The sequence below is a fragment of the Balaenoptera ricei genome, chromosome 9 (genome assembly GCF_028023285.1).
Source record: "Balaenoptera ricei isolate mBalRic1 chromosome 9, mBalRic1.hap2, whole genome shotgun sequence".
Classification (NCBI taxonomy): domain Eukaryota; kingdom Metazoa; phylum Chordata; class Mammalia; order Artiodactyla; family Balaenopteridae; genus Balaenoptera; species Balaenoptera ricei.
The window spans coordinates 108,137,342-108,151,166 of record NC_082647.1 but is presented as its reverse complement, the minus strand read 5'-3'; the positions used below and the strand labels follow the sequence as shown (position 1 = coordinate 108,151,166).

At 50.9% G+C, this 13,825-nt stretch overlaps 1 protein-coding gene across 4 annotated transcripts in view; it reads left to right on the top strand.

The window, feature by feature from the left end:
* The window catches only part of EGFR (epidermal growth factor receptor), a 190,199-nt gene that overhangs the window by 156,189 nt on the left and 20,185 nt on the right, over positions 1–13,825 (top strand). For all 4 annotated transcript variants that reach the window (XM_059934325.1, XM_059934324.1, XM_059934327.1 and 1 more), the window contains exons 16-20: positions 3,180–3,218; positions 5,220–5,361; positions 6,119–6,241; positions 6,872–6,970; positions 12,180–12,365. In XM_059934325.1, the coding sequence (XP_059790308.1) occupies positions 3,180–3,218; positions 5,220–5,361; positions 6,119–6,241; positions 6,872–6,970; positions 12,180–12,365 (589 nt within the window). The remainder of the gene's footprint in view (positions 1–3,179; positions 3,219–5,219; positions 5,362–6,118; positions 6,242–6,871; positions 6,971–12,179; positions 12,366–13,825) is intronic.

Below are 13,825 nucleotides of genomic sequence, written 5' to 3'. Positions count from 1 at the left end.
GTAAATTTTTAGTTGTGTTCTTTCATGTTCTGCCTAAACATTTTGTATTTATTTTTGCTACTGTGAAATGGACCTTGTTTTCTAGTATATCTTCTCATTTATTATATCTAATATATAAGATAGCTTTTGATTTTTTTTTGGCCGAGGTGTATATTCATCTCGTATTGGTGGTCTCTACTGAACTTCCTTTGAAATTAGGGTTTTAGTTCATGGTCTTGGATTTTCCAGGAAAACAATTATATCATCTCCAGTAATGGTATCTGTATCTCTTTTCCAAAAGTTTCAAATCATATTACAAGGGCCAGAATTTCTAGAATAATATCAGACACAACGGTAGTGGAGATCAGAATTTTATATCTGATGGTGGTGGGCATGGCTGTAATAAATCACCATTAAGAACCATATTTGCTATTAGTGTGAGATTCTTATTATCTTGTTAAAGAAACAGTTATCTATTCCTACTTTTAAACTCTTTTTTTAAATCCAGAATGAATTCTGAACTTTACCAAATACCTCCTTGGTAGGAATTTCAAGATTTTTCATATTTTTCCCTTTGGGTATACCAGCACACTGGTTATATTGACCACTCTGCAAACTCTACAAAACATAGTATAAACTGTAATTTGCTAGTTTTTCACTTAGTCTATTTTTTTCATATTCCCCAAAATAAGCAATTTCGGAGCAGATTCTCTAAAATAGAATTGTATTACCTATATCAAATAAATATATTTTTCCTGTTTTTTCTATCTTTGGGAAATAAATGTGTTTCTATATGTGTGTGTGTCTGTGAGCATATAGCATCGGTAGAAAAATATATAGTTTTCCGTAATCTTGTTATTACTATCTCTATCTTCTCCCAAAGGAATTACGTACTAAAAATGGATTTAATTTTTTAAATATGGAGAAATATTGATGGGGTGAGGGGAAATAAAAAACATTTCTTTTACTGTGTATCTGCGATGTGCACAGCATCATGAAACACATAGTCTCAACGATGACTAAGAGCGAACGCGCTGCTTTCCCCATTTGTATTGTTAAGGAAACACTTAGAAAGGCTCTGGGGTCACCACGACTCATCAGCCAGCAGTGACAGAGCCCAGGTTACAGGCGCATGCTTGCTTCCAGAAGCCGTGCCATTCCCACAGGGCAGGTCTGCTTACCCCAGGGAATGGGTCAGCAAACTTGAAGCAAATCCACTTTTATTTATTTATTTATTTATTTATTTTGGCTGTGTTGGGTCTTCGCTGCTGCGCACAGGCTTTCTCTAGTTGCGGTGAGCGGGGGCTACTCTTCGTTGCGGTGCACAGGCTTCCAATTGCTGTGGCTTCTCTTGTTGCAGAGCACAGGCTCTAGGCATGCAGGCTTCAGTAGTTGTGGCTCACGGGCTCTAGAGAGCAGGCTTAGTAGTTGTGGTGCACGGGCTTAGTTGCTCCGCGGCATGTGGGATCTTCCCGGACCAGGGCTCGAACCCGTGTCCCCTGCATTGGCAGGCGGATTCTAAACCACTGCGCCACCAGGGAAGTCCGCAAATCCACTTTTAAATGGAACCACATTTTATAGTAAGTCGTCAGGGGAAGGTTTCTTTGAAATTTTATGCCAATTAATTAAACAAAATAACACGAAATTTTGCCTATTTTAATTACATGTAACAAAAAAATGATAAATCGAGTGAGAGACAAGGAATAATTTTTCTGACAAAATTAAATGATAGCATGATATGGCCTCTTTTGCTTGATATCTGACAATCATTTCTGCAGAATTATGCAGGGCACCATCAGCTTTCCTAAGGACCTCTTAATCCTTTGATACTCAGATGGTTCCCTCTTAGGGCACCTATCCAGTCACTACCCATGTCCATCATCTCTGCAAATGTAAACTGGCCGAGCTCTCCCTGTGAGCGTCTCCCTTGTCCACAGCTTCTTGCTAGAAACCCCATATGTTTCCCAGCAGCACTTTCAGAGGCTGCAAGAAACCCTGCTGCTTGTCCAAAGTTTGCAATTCCAGTTTGCACCACTATGCATAGAGTTCCCATTCTATTACGGTCTGGAAACCAAACAGGCATTATGGGGAAATATAAAAACACTAGTGAGGAGGGATATTTTGAGGAGGGGTTAATTTTACCAATTTTTATCCATTAGCGAATGTTGTCTCTGACGATTATCCTAGGAGATAAAAGATTGTGAAAAAAGGAGAACTCCTCGTGTGTTCCACTGCCTGAAGAAGCCTGTCTTGGGTGTAGGGATGAAGGCCCGAGGCTTGCAGGGCCGAGACTGCGTTGTCTGACACCACGGAAAAGAGCTCTCAGACCCTCAAAACCAAGAGGAGTAGAGTATAGAGATCAGAGCCCTTGGAATGAGACAGAAAATGATTAGAACCAGTTGACAGTGCGCATCCAACAAGCACCGGGCCTCTTCACATACCTGAACCAGGCTTCTTCATCTTTCCCCAGGCCGTGAACATCAGTCTTCCCCATTTAATTGGAATATTTTATTTTCCTGTTGACGTTTTTATTGACAAACGTTGCTGTCCTTCAAAGCCAACTTAGTCTGCCTTTTCAGCCATCATCCTTAATCAAAATAACAGATGGTGGTGCCCCACAGAACGGGAACCCAGCTGCTGAGGGGTCACGTTAGGACAAATGATGTCCCTGCTCGACGTACAACATCGCAGTTGTGTGGAAGCAGATGGAGCCAGCCCCTGGCTTTCTGCGTCTGAAATCATCGTCCCCGTTTCCCTGCCCCCTGAGATGCATGTCGTCACTTGTCGGCCCCCCCTCGCCCCGCTCCTTAATCAGTGTGCCCCAGGAAATGGTTCTGGTCTCAGCTCCCTGTACCTCCTGCCCACGTTGATGTTCTAGAGCCAGCTGTGGGCCAGCTGAACCTCTGGCAAATGGAAGCCGTGAAAACATGTCAATAATGCAGACCAGAAATGTCTACTTTGTTCAATGCTAGAACAATCCCTATCACAAAGCAGACACTCAAAAATACTTGCTGAGTGAATGAACAAATGAGTAAATGCAGAATAAACAAATGCTTAAGCACTGTTGAGACACACTGCGATTGTAATGATTTGAAAGTAATTTAACACACATTGCCTTATGATTTAATAAAAACTCTCCAAGAAAAAGTGCTAAAGGAGTAAAATGATCGAAATGTGTATCTCTCTTTCAATTCCTACAGCTGTGCTGGGCCAGGTCTTCAAGGCTGTGCAGTGAATGGGTAAGTGTGACACTTTGTATGGGATGACCTGATGAGAAATGACCAAGAGCGCTGTGGGCGAGGGTAATGCTTTCCCTCTTTTCCGACTGCCCTCTGCCTTGGCCGGTTCTCACTTCACCCTGGGCCAGCCTGGGCATCCCTAGCACAGCTCACCCTGCCCACGCTGCTGGCTGTGCTCTGGGGCCGGGGGGCGGGGGGTGGGGGGGAGGGCAGGACCAGAGTGCTGGGCCTCCTCCACGCGGAGCCGGCCTCTCTGCCCAGCGCTTCACATGTAGTCCTGCCCCCTAGGTCACCAGGGTTCCTGGATCCTTCTCCTCCTCCAGCTTCTCTTCTCTTTCCTCGCTGACCCAGCTGGCCCTACCACAAACCTGCGTTTGAATGACCTTTCTGTCCAATGACAGAGCTCCAGCTTGGGAGAATTTCTCCCCTTACTTCCTTTTCTAAACACAGGACTTCCTTCAGCATTTCAGTTGTGATCACTTTGCCGTCACTGCCTGAAATGCTGCACAGAGAAAAGCAGAATTGGGACCTCCTGTTCAGACTCATCAGGAAAGAGTGACATTATCCATTAATAATGTCTATCGAAGAATCAGAATTATACACAAGACACTGACCAGATATCCCCAAACACCAGCCAAACATCCAGGAACCTCTGCCATCAGTAATGTTTACAAAATTCCTCCCCTCAACAACCTTCCTCAATGCCAGTCAGCTCAGTCTCTTGCTGAAGAATTAGCCAAGATAACTGATCCCTCCTACTATCAAGTGAGACATTAAAGACAAATGGGGCAGTTTCTCAAAGATAAAGATTTCCTTTTACGCCCCTCTTCACTTGAGCCACGAGGACACTAGCAAGCTCCATCCTCTCTTTGTGCGTCAATCAGCATCTTAGTAATGAGGTTTTCCGTCACATCCCCACCCTGAAACCAATCAACGACCATTCTTTGTTATATTTACCCTTTTAATTTTTTTCTTCTCTTTTCACTCCCCCTACTTCCCATGGAACACATACTCTGTACAAATTATTCCTGACATCTTTCAATGTCCCCTTCAAAATGGTGAAAACCCATTAATTCAAACTGCATTAATTGGGAAGATGGTATAACTCAGGAGATGACTTTTGCACTTGCTAAGAAGAAAGTGTCATATATACTATTTACGTGAAGTACCTTTGACCCACTTATGAGAAATCCATAAGAACTATGGCACATTTTTTTAGGTGCAACGGTGCTACTGATTAATCTTTGATATTCGTTAACATTTCTACCTGAAAATATGAAGTTTGCCAGAAGCTTAGATGGCACAGGTGCTGGAGAATAAAAGCTTTATGAAGATTCTAAATTCAGAATCTACTAATTCAGACGGTTCTTTCCCCGTGAGCTTTAGAACCCGAGTCTTGGGTGTTTGCTGGTCCCGAGCCCTATGGGGTGGGGTGGGGGTGGGGGGCTGCAGGATGACATCACTCATCCATGACAGCTCTGCTGTCCGTGTGGAAATCCTGTCACTTGCTCACCCCCTCCACACTCATGCATACAGCTCTTGAAAGCTCCGGACCCCTCGGGAAGTCTCCACAGGTTTGAAAGGGTCCCTCCTTCCAGCCTGGCCAGCAGACATCGCAAGTGTCACGTGCGGAGGGCGTGCCTCAAACGCGTGGAGACACTCGGGGAGCCACACAAATTCACATGAAAAGCATGACTGAACTCTGAGTTACTTTTTAAATGATGTGTTTTCTTAATCAGCAGATGAAAGTATGATCGCTATAGGGATAAGTCCAAGTGATACCTCAGTGTAAAACATGCGACAAAGCAGGCTCCTATACTGAAGGAAGTTGGAAACCCTGCCCTGGGGCTCGAAGTCCGCCCTCCTTTCTCCTTTACGAGCTGCGCCGTATTCCACTTTCTGAGCTAGCCCTAAATGACGTCATGCTATCAGAACATACGGGAACTATGTGAAACGCCACCGTAACAAACCTCACTCTCTTGCGTGTCCACCTCGTTCCAGGCCCAGGATTCCGTCCATCGCCACCGGGATCGTGGGCGCCCTGCTGCTGGCGCTGGTGCTGGCCCTGGGCGTCGGCCTCTTTCTGCGCAGGCGCCGCATCGTCCGCAAGCGCACGCTGCGCCGGCTGCTGCAGGAGCGCGAGGTGAGCGCCCAGCGCGAGGGGGCGGGCAGGCGCGGCAGCCCGAAGGTTGCGTCTTAAAGATGTATTACTGCGCTCTGTTTATCGCGAGGAAAGAGTCGGAAGAATCTCTGAATGTCCGGTTCTAAGCAACTACATGCGCATGTTAGTACTTGTATCCAGGGGAATGCAGCTGTGTCTAGGGTAAGCCCCACGGCCGGTTACCACGCCGGGGCGCCCGCTGCCCACGTGGGGTGGGCGCTCGGGCCGGCCAAGGGGAAGGCTGGTGCGCAGAACTGTGAACTCACGAGGTGTTACTTTGGAAAATGCCATTGTCCACACCAGCGGCTGCTCCCTTTGGAGCCACGTTTGTGACCGTGTTGTCCGTGATTCCTCAGACGGCATCCGTGTCTGACAACGTGTCAGACGCCAGAGGCCCTGGGAAGAGGGACCCACCGCAGCTGCAGCATCACGGCTGTGAGGGGCGCGACCGGTTAGCAGAGTGACCACCACAGAACACTGTCCTTCCCCAAGTGTTCTCGGCCCGGACACAGAAATAGAAATTGCACTTATTGCAAAGGAGCTGTTCTGTTCAAGGATGCCTTTTTTTAGGGGGGGTGGGGTGGTCAGTCCCTGTTCCTTCCGAGTGTCTCACCAAGTTCCTTAGAACAGGCGTCCCTGTCTCCGGAGTGAGAGCCGCGAGTTCTGTCCCCTGGTGTCTGGACCTGCCACCCCTCTCCCCGGCCCGGCGGGCATCGTCTCTTCCTCTTGTCTCTCACAGCTTGTCGAGCCTCTGACGCCCAGCGGAGAAGCTCCCAACCAAGCTCTCCTGAGGATCTTAAAGGAGACGGAATTAAAAAAGGTCAAGGTGCTGGGCTCCGGAGCATTCGGCACGGTGTACAAGGTGAGCCCCGCCCCGCGAGTACCAGGCGCCTTCCGCTGTGGTCTTTATCGTGGTCACGTGCTCTTTGTGTCACTGAGGGTTTAGGAAATTCCAATGTTTTTCTCAAGTTGTCTAGAGGAAATCTTTTATGATCACAGTGACAAGTAAGTGGTCCGGTGAGATCTGTACACAGGCACAGACATTTTCAGGAGGACGGTGTGAGCTTTCCGAGGGGTGGGTGGCACAAGTCAGTCTGAAAGAGGGTTGCCTGTCACGGCCCAGCAGCATCTGAATAAAGCCCAGCTCAGAACAGCTTCCTGTTCATTTATTTTTCCTACATCCCTATTGCATAGTCTGATTTCAGTTAGGCCTAGACCCAGAATCTCAGAATTCTGGACAAAATGACTCACGCTGACTGTGTAACCGGTACGAGCTTAGGGGTTTTGTCTAACTACTCTGATTCCTGGAACGTGATAGCTAAAGAGCTGCTGAGCTATCGTGACTCCCAGCACCGGTGGCCTTGGGTGCAGGGCTGCGCTCGAGCCCCTCGCCCTTTGGGGTGGGGTCACTAACGATGCCCAGCCGGCCTAGGAGCCGCATCTTACGTGTATGATGATGGCCAGCCAATGTCTTCCCCTCTCTTTGTCACAGGGACTCTGGATCCCAGAAGGCGAGAAGGTTAAAATTCCTGTGGCTATCAAGGAATTAAGAGAAGCCACATCTCCAAAAGCCAACAAGGAAATTCTTGATGTGAGTTTCTGCTTTATTCTCTAGCTATCTGCACGCCTGGAAGCCAGAAGCCACCTTTTTTCGTGATTGGCAGCACATTGCTCTGTTTTAGACTCTGTCATCACCGCATTCTAAATGGTCACTTTTCCTGTCTTTTTTTCCTTCTGGCTATAGTCGGTATAATTCTCTCTCGTAGAGAAGACTCACTCTTCCATTCTCTTATTGGCCCCCAAAAGTATGGAAGCCTGTGGTCCCCGGGCATCAACCAGGGGCCGTCCCCGTGCTAGTGGCTTTACCCCTGCCGTCTCAGTGACCGCCCCTGGCGGGCCTGTGCTGTTCTAGGTGTTGTGCCCCCCAAGCCTTCGGTGAAGAAACGGAGGCATGAAGCAGCCCTGATGCTCAGGGTCGCGTGGCTGGGGGAGGTTTCCAGCACGTGGTTACTTCTGACTCTGAAATGCATGTTCATTTTCTTCCACCAACTAGCTCATCTTTGAAATGGCTTTGTAAAGGTGCCTAGGATTAACAATATGATGCTCTATGAAGTCTATAATCTGTTGCTCACCTTCTGTACTTTTTCTCAAAGTAATTTAAATGTTATTTCCAGCATCCGCTGATTGCTACTTTATGGAGTCTTTGAAATACTCCACAAGATTATTATTACATGTTTTTACTTGCGATTGTCTTGAACTTTTTCCACCTTCCCTGGACCCTCACTAGCCAATGAGGGAGCTGCACAGTCTTAGAAAGGGGCTGGATGCAGGAGGGGCCAGCCTGGAGCTGGGCAGAACCCTCTGCAGGTAGAAGCCCAGGAAGCTCCGGTGGACGCACCCTCGGGGTCCCGGGCTAACAGCGCTGGCCTCCGCTTGCTGGGGTGGATGTGGGTTTCTCTTGCTGTTGTCCCGAAGCAGAGCCAGTGAAAGAGGAGCTGGAGGGGCTCAGTGGTGAATTAGGGAAACAGTCAATGAAAAAGGAAAACGACTGCCTTTACTGAGTCAAAAATCTAGAGAACTTAGTTCGTGTTACAGCCACGAAGGACAAAGGTCAGATATAACATTTCCCCACTCTTGTATCTAACCCACAGAATATACAGTAAGCAAAGCAAACATGGGCCTTTTTAAAAAAGCGTTCAAACAGTGAGCGTCCCAGGAGCGCACTCTCTCCAACCCCATTTTCTCCAGGCAGCCTCCTCTCCTTTCATCGCAGCAGGAAAGTCCCAGCCCAGTATTTTCTGCATGAAGGATGATGTATTAACACAGTGCAACAGAAAGTCTCACACACTGATGATAGCTCACCAAGCAAAGTTATCTTTCATTTTAACAGTTTACAGATTAATGTACAGTCTGTTAACGTAGGGTCGACTCCTATTTCCATAACCACAAGAAGTACAGCAAACAAGTGATTTGTGAAGTCTCTTCACTTTCAACCTCTAGGTCCTTCTCCTACACTGTTAAAAAGAAAATCTTTTTGCAGAATTTGCTTCCTTAATTCATTCGTTACTCATTTAAGACATTCTAATAACTTTCACAAAATGGTGTTGAGATGTGAATTTTAACAATATTCACTATGCAGAGGAAGGGCGATTTTGAAGACAGTAGCTATACTTTGGGAAGGAAGTAGCTTCACTGAGAAGGGCCCTCCAGGACCCCTAAAACTGGAGGAAATCTGCTTTCGTGGGCCAGAGTTGGGGTGGAAGATAGAGAAAGGAAAGACAGACAAGGTAAAAGAAAAAGAAATTTAAAGTCCCATTTCGCCTCTCGTGCTGTCTCTGTCCTGCTCTCCTTCTCTCCCTGCGTCCCGCCCCTGGTTTCTTTCTTCTGCTCTAACACCCGTCCTGTGGCTGTAACCAGAGGGATGGCAGCCCGAGGCCTTCCGCCTGCCTTTCCCGAAGCTCCGTCTGCCCCGCGCGGACAGGGAGCCTGTTCTTGCAGCATGGGCGCCGAGGGGAGCCCCTGAGGGAAGGGAAAGCCAGTGATTTGAGGGCCAGTTTCATCAGTGAGTTAAAGGGCGAGTTAATTCTGTAACAGGCAGCCCAGGGGGCTGAGCGTGGGCTTTGAAACACTCACACGCACTTGTAGATGGCTCCAGCAACCCGTGCTCTTATTCCCCTGCCCAGGCCAGCACTGAGGTACAGCACACACACACACCCTCTAGCCCTGGCGCACGCTGCGGTCAGTGGTGGCTTAGTTACTGGGACACTTTCAGAAATATTCTTGAAGTGAAGCGTCTGCCTCTCCTGAAGGAGTTTAAAGTCTAGTGGAATCCTTTTTTCCCCAGTCTTTGTGAACGTAAACTAGTTCACAGATGAGGGAGACGGCAAGAAGGAAGGCCCCCCAAATTTCAACGGTTGGACAAAATAATAGACTTTCAAGGTCACCGAGCCTCAGAGGCCCTCCTGCCACGTGACTCTGACCTCAGCCATGGGAGCCTCCGAGCGTGGGCTCTGCCTGCCAGTCTGCACGCCCGGCGGGGCTGGCCGATCAGAGATGGCTGGGCAATACCAAGCGCTCTTGCCATAGGTCACGGTGCACCTTTGAGATTCCAAGAAAAACAAAGCTAAGAACAAAGCTCACGTTAGCTCCTGCACACACTGAACAGGACACACGACCAGACGGCGTCCCCATTGTGCCTGGGCTTCGGGGTGCAGAAATCTGTGGCTGTACCAGATTTTCATAGGAGCGGGGACCTGGCAGGGCTCCAGGCTCTGTGTGGCCGGACACCCACGCCCATGCTCTGCTCCCTGAGCCCCAGGTCAACTCCTCACGGCCCACAGCAGATGGGCCACTCAGACTGCTCTGATCTGCAGATTTTTCTCCCCTCTAAAATGAATACAACATGTTTCCAAGTCTCAACCAGATCTTAAGAAAATAAGAACAGCCAGAGGATTTCTTTGGTGTTATGGTTGTACAGTTTCCCAGACTGGGGGAGAGACGTGATTTGTCCTTTTCTGGCGATTGCATGGCCTTCTGATGTTTCCATAGACTTTGCAGTTTAAATTTAGGGCAGGCAACGGAACGAGAATGCAAAACAGATTTATATACGTGCTCTTTCTGTGTCATAAGGTCTAGAACTTTCTGGTAGCCCATCTGCCGGAGCACTCAACAAGGCCTCACGGCGCGTGGGGTAAGCGGGAGAGGACCAGGAGGGCCCGGGTCGGGGGAGATCCGGGTGTGGGCCCTGCCCTGACATAAGAAATGTGGTCTCTGGTTGTCATTCACTGGGCCTCAGTTTCCTCTTCAGACAAATAATGGCTTGAGAAGAAACCACTTGCAGGCCTTTTCCAGTTCTAACTTTTTATCAGTAGCCCTTCTCAGAGGTGAAGAGCTGTCACAAGGTCCATAGTATTAAACACCTGCTCTGCTGTTGTGATGCTGCGTTTACAACACAGATGAGGAGAAAGGCCGACTGCCCGTGAGAGCAGGACGTCTCCACTTAGGGCAGCGTCCAGACGGACGGTGCTTCTGCAGCGGATGTCAGAGCTGTGGGTTTCTTTCCGTAGTGGACGTGGCATGGTCTCTGTGTCGTATGATTTCAGTGTCTTTCAGCCGTGGTGTTCCTGAGGCAGCTCTGTGCCTAGAGATGTGTTGGGCACCACGGGAATGACGCAGCAGGAGCAGGTGTTGGGGAGGTGAGGTGATAAACAAGCCCCAGCTCCGTGCATCTCTCATGGCACACCTGCCCGGGCAAGGCCCAAGGATTGGCATCTCTGGCAAGTTTGCAGGCCGTACTCAGCCTGCTCGCCCGAGGGAAAAACTGCAAGATGCCAGGAGAGTTCAACTTAGATTGGGGTTCAGGGAGGCCCTCTGAGGAGGGGTCAGCCAGGGAAAGGAGAGGTGGAAGGGCATTCCAGACAAAGGCCCTCCCAGGTACAGGCGAGCAGAGGTGGGGAACAGAGGGCAGGAGGACCGGGGGTCTGTGGGAGGAGAGGCTTTGCAAGGCCTGGTGGGCTTCCCAGGAACAGTGAGGCCGGCGGAGGGGTTCAGGCCAGAAACTGGTGCCGTCACGTTTGTGTTTAGGGATATGTGTACGTGCCCCTCCACCTGTCTGTCACCACTGTCACCTCTGGCTCCTGCGGTGCATCCCCCAGCATCCCCCTCGCGTGCCTTCACCTGGCTCAGGCTGTGTTCCCTTCTGCACAGAGGGCCCACACCCCGAGCACAGCAGCGGTCAGATGGGGAAAGGCGCCTCGGAACTTTCTGTTGGAGACCAGGTGATCTGAATAAAATGTCCCCCCACCCCGCTTTGCATTCCAAAGGGAAAGAGATGGAGTTTATTGGTGGGAATTGAGGATTCCCTGATTCTTAGTCAGACAAAAGCCAGGCCCAGTTGTGTGCATGGTTGTAAATGAAATCAGCTTCCTCCGCCCAAGGATAGCAGAAGGGTTCAAATAAAGCCCATGGCTGTGGGTCTGTGTCAGGCTCCCACCCCATTAGCAGGGGCGGGGCTGGGGGGAGTGGGTTCTGCAGAGCAGCATGGATTTCCCTTCCCAAGGCTGAGGCGGGGCGACACAGACCCCCTCTTCAGAAGTGAATCCTGGGCCGCCAGCGGAGTCTGCGAGCGCTGTAGGTGTGACGTCCTCCATCCGGTTCAGAGCCGAAAGGGCTTCTCTGCTGTGCGTGGCAGTGGTGCCCGTGGCCCCGGCAGTGCCGGGGGGGGGGGGGCGCCCCCTCTCTGCCCCCAGCGCTCTGTGGAGAGGTGAGGTCCCCCTCCCTCTCCCAGCCCCCCAGAGCTCTCAGCATCTCCCACCACGGTGCCCACGGCTGGGGTTCCGGAGTCAGCGGGCAAGTCTTCACCAGGGTGTGGGCCCCAAGCACGGGTTCCCACCGGCCCTGACACCATTTGAAGCACCGGCATCTTTGGCTTTGAGGTGGAGGTCTTCGTAAGGACTCAGCAACGCCCAAACTTGTAGACATCAGGTCTCATTGTCACCCAGCGCTTTGCCGATGGCGAGCGCTGCCTGGGCCTCTTTGTGACGCAGAATCCGCACGTGCGCTCAGAGGACGCCGTCTCCCATCAAGCACCTGGCCACGCCACAGCCTCGCGTGCAAGAGAGCCTGCGGGAACGTCCACTGCACTAGACGTTTCACGGGCCCCCTTGTCCTCCACACGCGCGCATTTCCAAACTCAAAATCACGTTCGACTTCTGTACCCGGAAAGGGACAAAAAAGCCTGCCCGTTCCGTTAGCCACGGCGGGGAGCCTTTCTGATGTGCCCTCTCCTCCTCTGCCCCCAGGAAGCCTACGTGATGGCCAGTGTGGACAACCCTCACGTGTGCCGCCTCCTGGGCATCTGCCTGACGTCCACGGTGCAGCTCGTCACGCAGCTCATGCCCTTCGGCTGCCTGCTGGATTATGTCCGTGAACACAAGGACAACATCGGCTCCCAGCACCTGCTCAACTGGTGCGTGCAGATCGCAAAGGTAAGTCAGACGAGGGCGCTCGGAGCAGGTGCCCGCTCTGTGAGGAGGGCCGGCAGGGCCACGAGGCTGGACTGGCGGCTGCCGTCGCTTGCCGCTCCGCCCTCGCCCCCCGGGATGATGCGGTCCCTGGGGAGAGTCCCGGAGACCGGCGGCAAAGGGGAAATAAAGACAACCAGGAAGTCAGTAATTACGTTCTCCGTCCTAGGACAGCGCAAAGTGCGCCAAGAGAGCGTGTGTGTGTGTGTATGTGCACACGCGTGTACATGGCATGCACGCGTCTTTCGTTTGGATTAAATTGAATCAATTGTCTTTTGCATCAGATCGGTGCCTGTCCCACTGCACACTGAAAATCTAATTATTCAGCTACATTTGCACAATTTTCTCTGTACGGGGGGCTCTCAGTATGCCTGATGTTGGTGTTCTCATTTCCCTGGCATTCTTTTTGTTGAATACTGTGGTAATTTGTAGCAGAGGAGGAGGTGTGGCTTTCACCCAGGCAGGACTTGATCACAAGGCCAGCAAACCAGGCCAGGGCTGTCAGGTGACAGAGTGGCCGGGCGGACAGACAGGTGCTGGCTCTGACGTGCGGTGGCAGGAGGTGAATAGATGTTTCTGCTGCTTCATGGGGCTCCGTATGCGTCCCCCTGTCGACAGGCTAGATCTGGAGCGAGGGAGGGGCCGAGGGGGCGGACAGTGGCCAGGTGGAGCTGAGGCCAGGAGCAGAGCGATGAGCCGGGTATCTAGCTGCTCAGATGGCCTCACAAGGACTGTTGTTCCATTTCAGATCTCTCTCTCTTTTTTTTTTTTTTTTTTTTTTTAAACAGATGACTTCTGCAGTGGATTTTTTTTTAATTTATTTATTTATTTTTATTTATTTATGGCTGTGTTGGGTCTTCGTCTCTGTGCGAGGGCTTTCTCTAGTTGCGGCAAGCGGGGGCCACTCTTCATCGCGGTGTGCGGGCCTCTCACTATCGCGGCCTCTCTTGCTGTGGAGCACAGGCTCCAGACGCGCAGGCTCAGTAGTTGTGGCTCACGGGCCCAGTTGCTCCGCGGCACGTGGGATCTTCCCAGACCAGGGCTCGACCCGTGTGCCCTGCATTGGCAGGCAGATTCTCAACCACTGCGCCACCAGGGAAGCCCCAGATCTCTCTCTCTCGATGCCAGTAGTGCATCAGTTATCTGCAACCCAACTTGCTAAATTCTGTTCCTCCTGACAGTGGGTATACCTTTCACTCAGTGGAACGAATGGAATCTGTGGGCAGGCCCCGCCCTCAGCCCCACGGCGGGTGTTGGGAGCGTGCAGGAACCAGGGAGGACAGGGCGCCCCTTGTGCCCCGGGCCCCATCCAGGTCCTGGTTGCTTGCCTCACCCAGGGTGGCACCACCGTCGGTCCTGCAGATTTACTCCTGAGGATGCTCCGGACTTGCTCGCTCAACCCCCAGCAGGCGTAGAAGGTGACT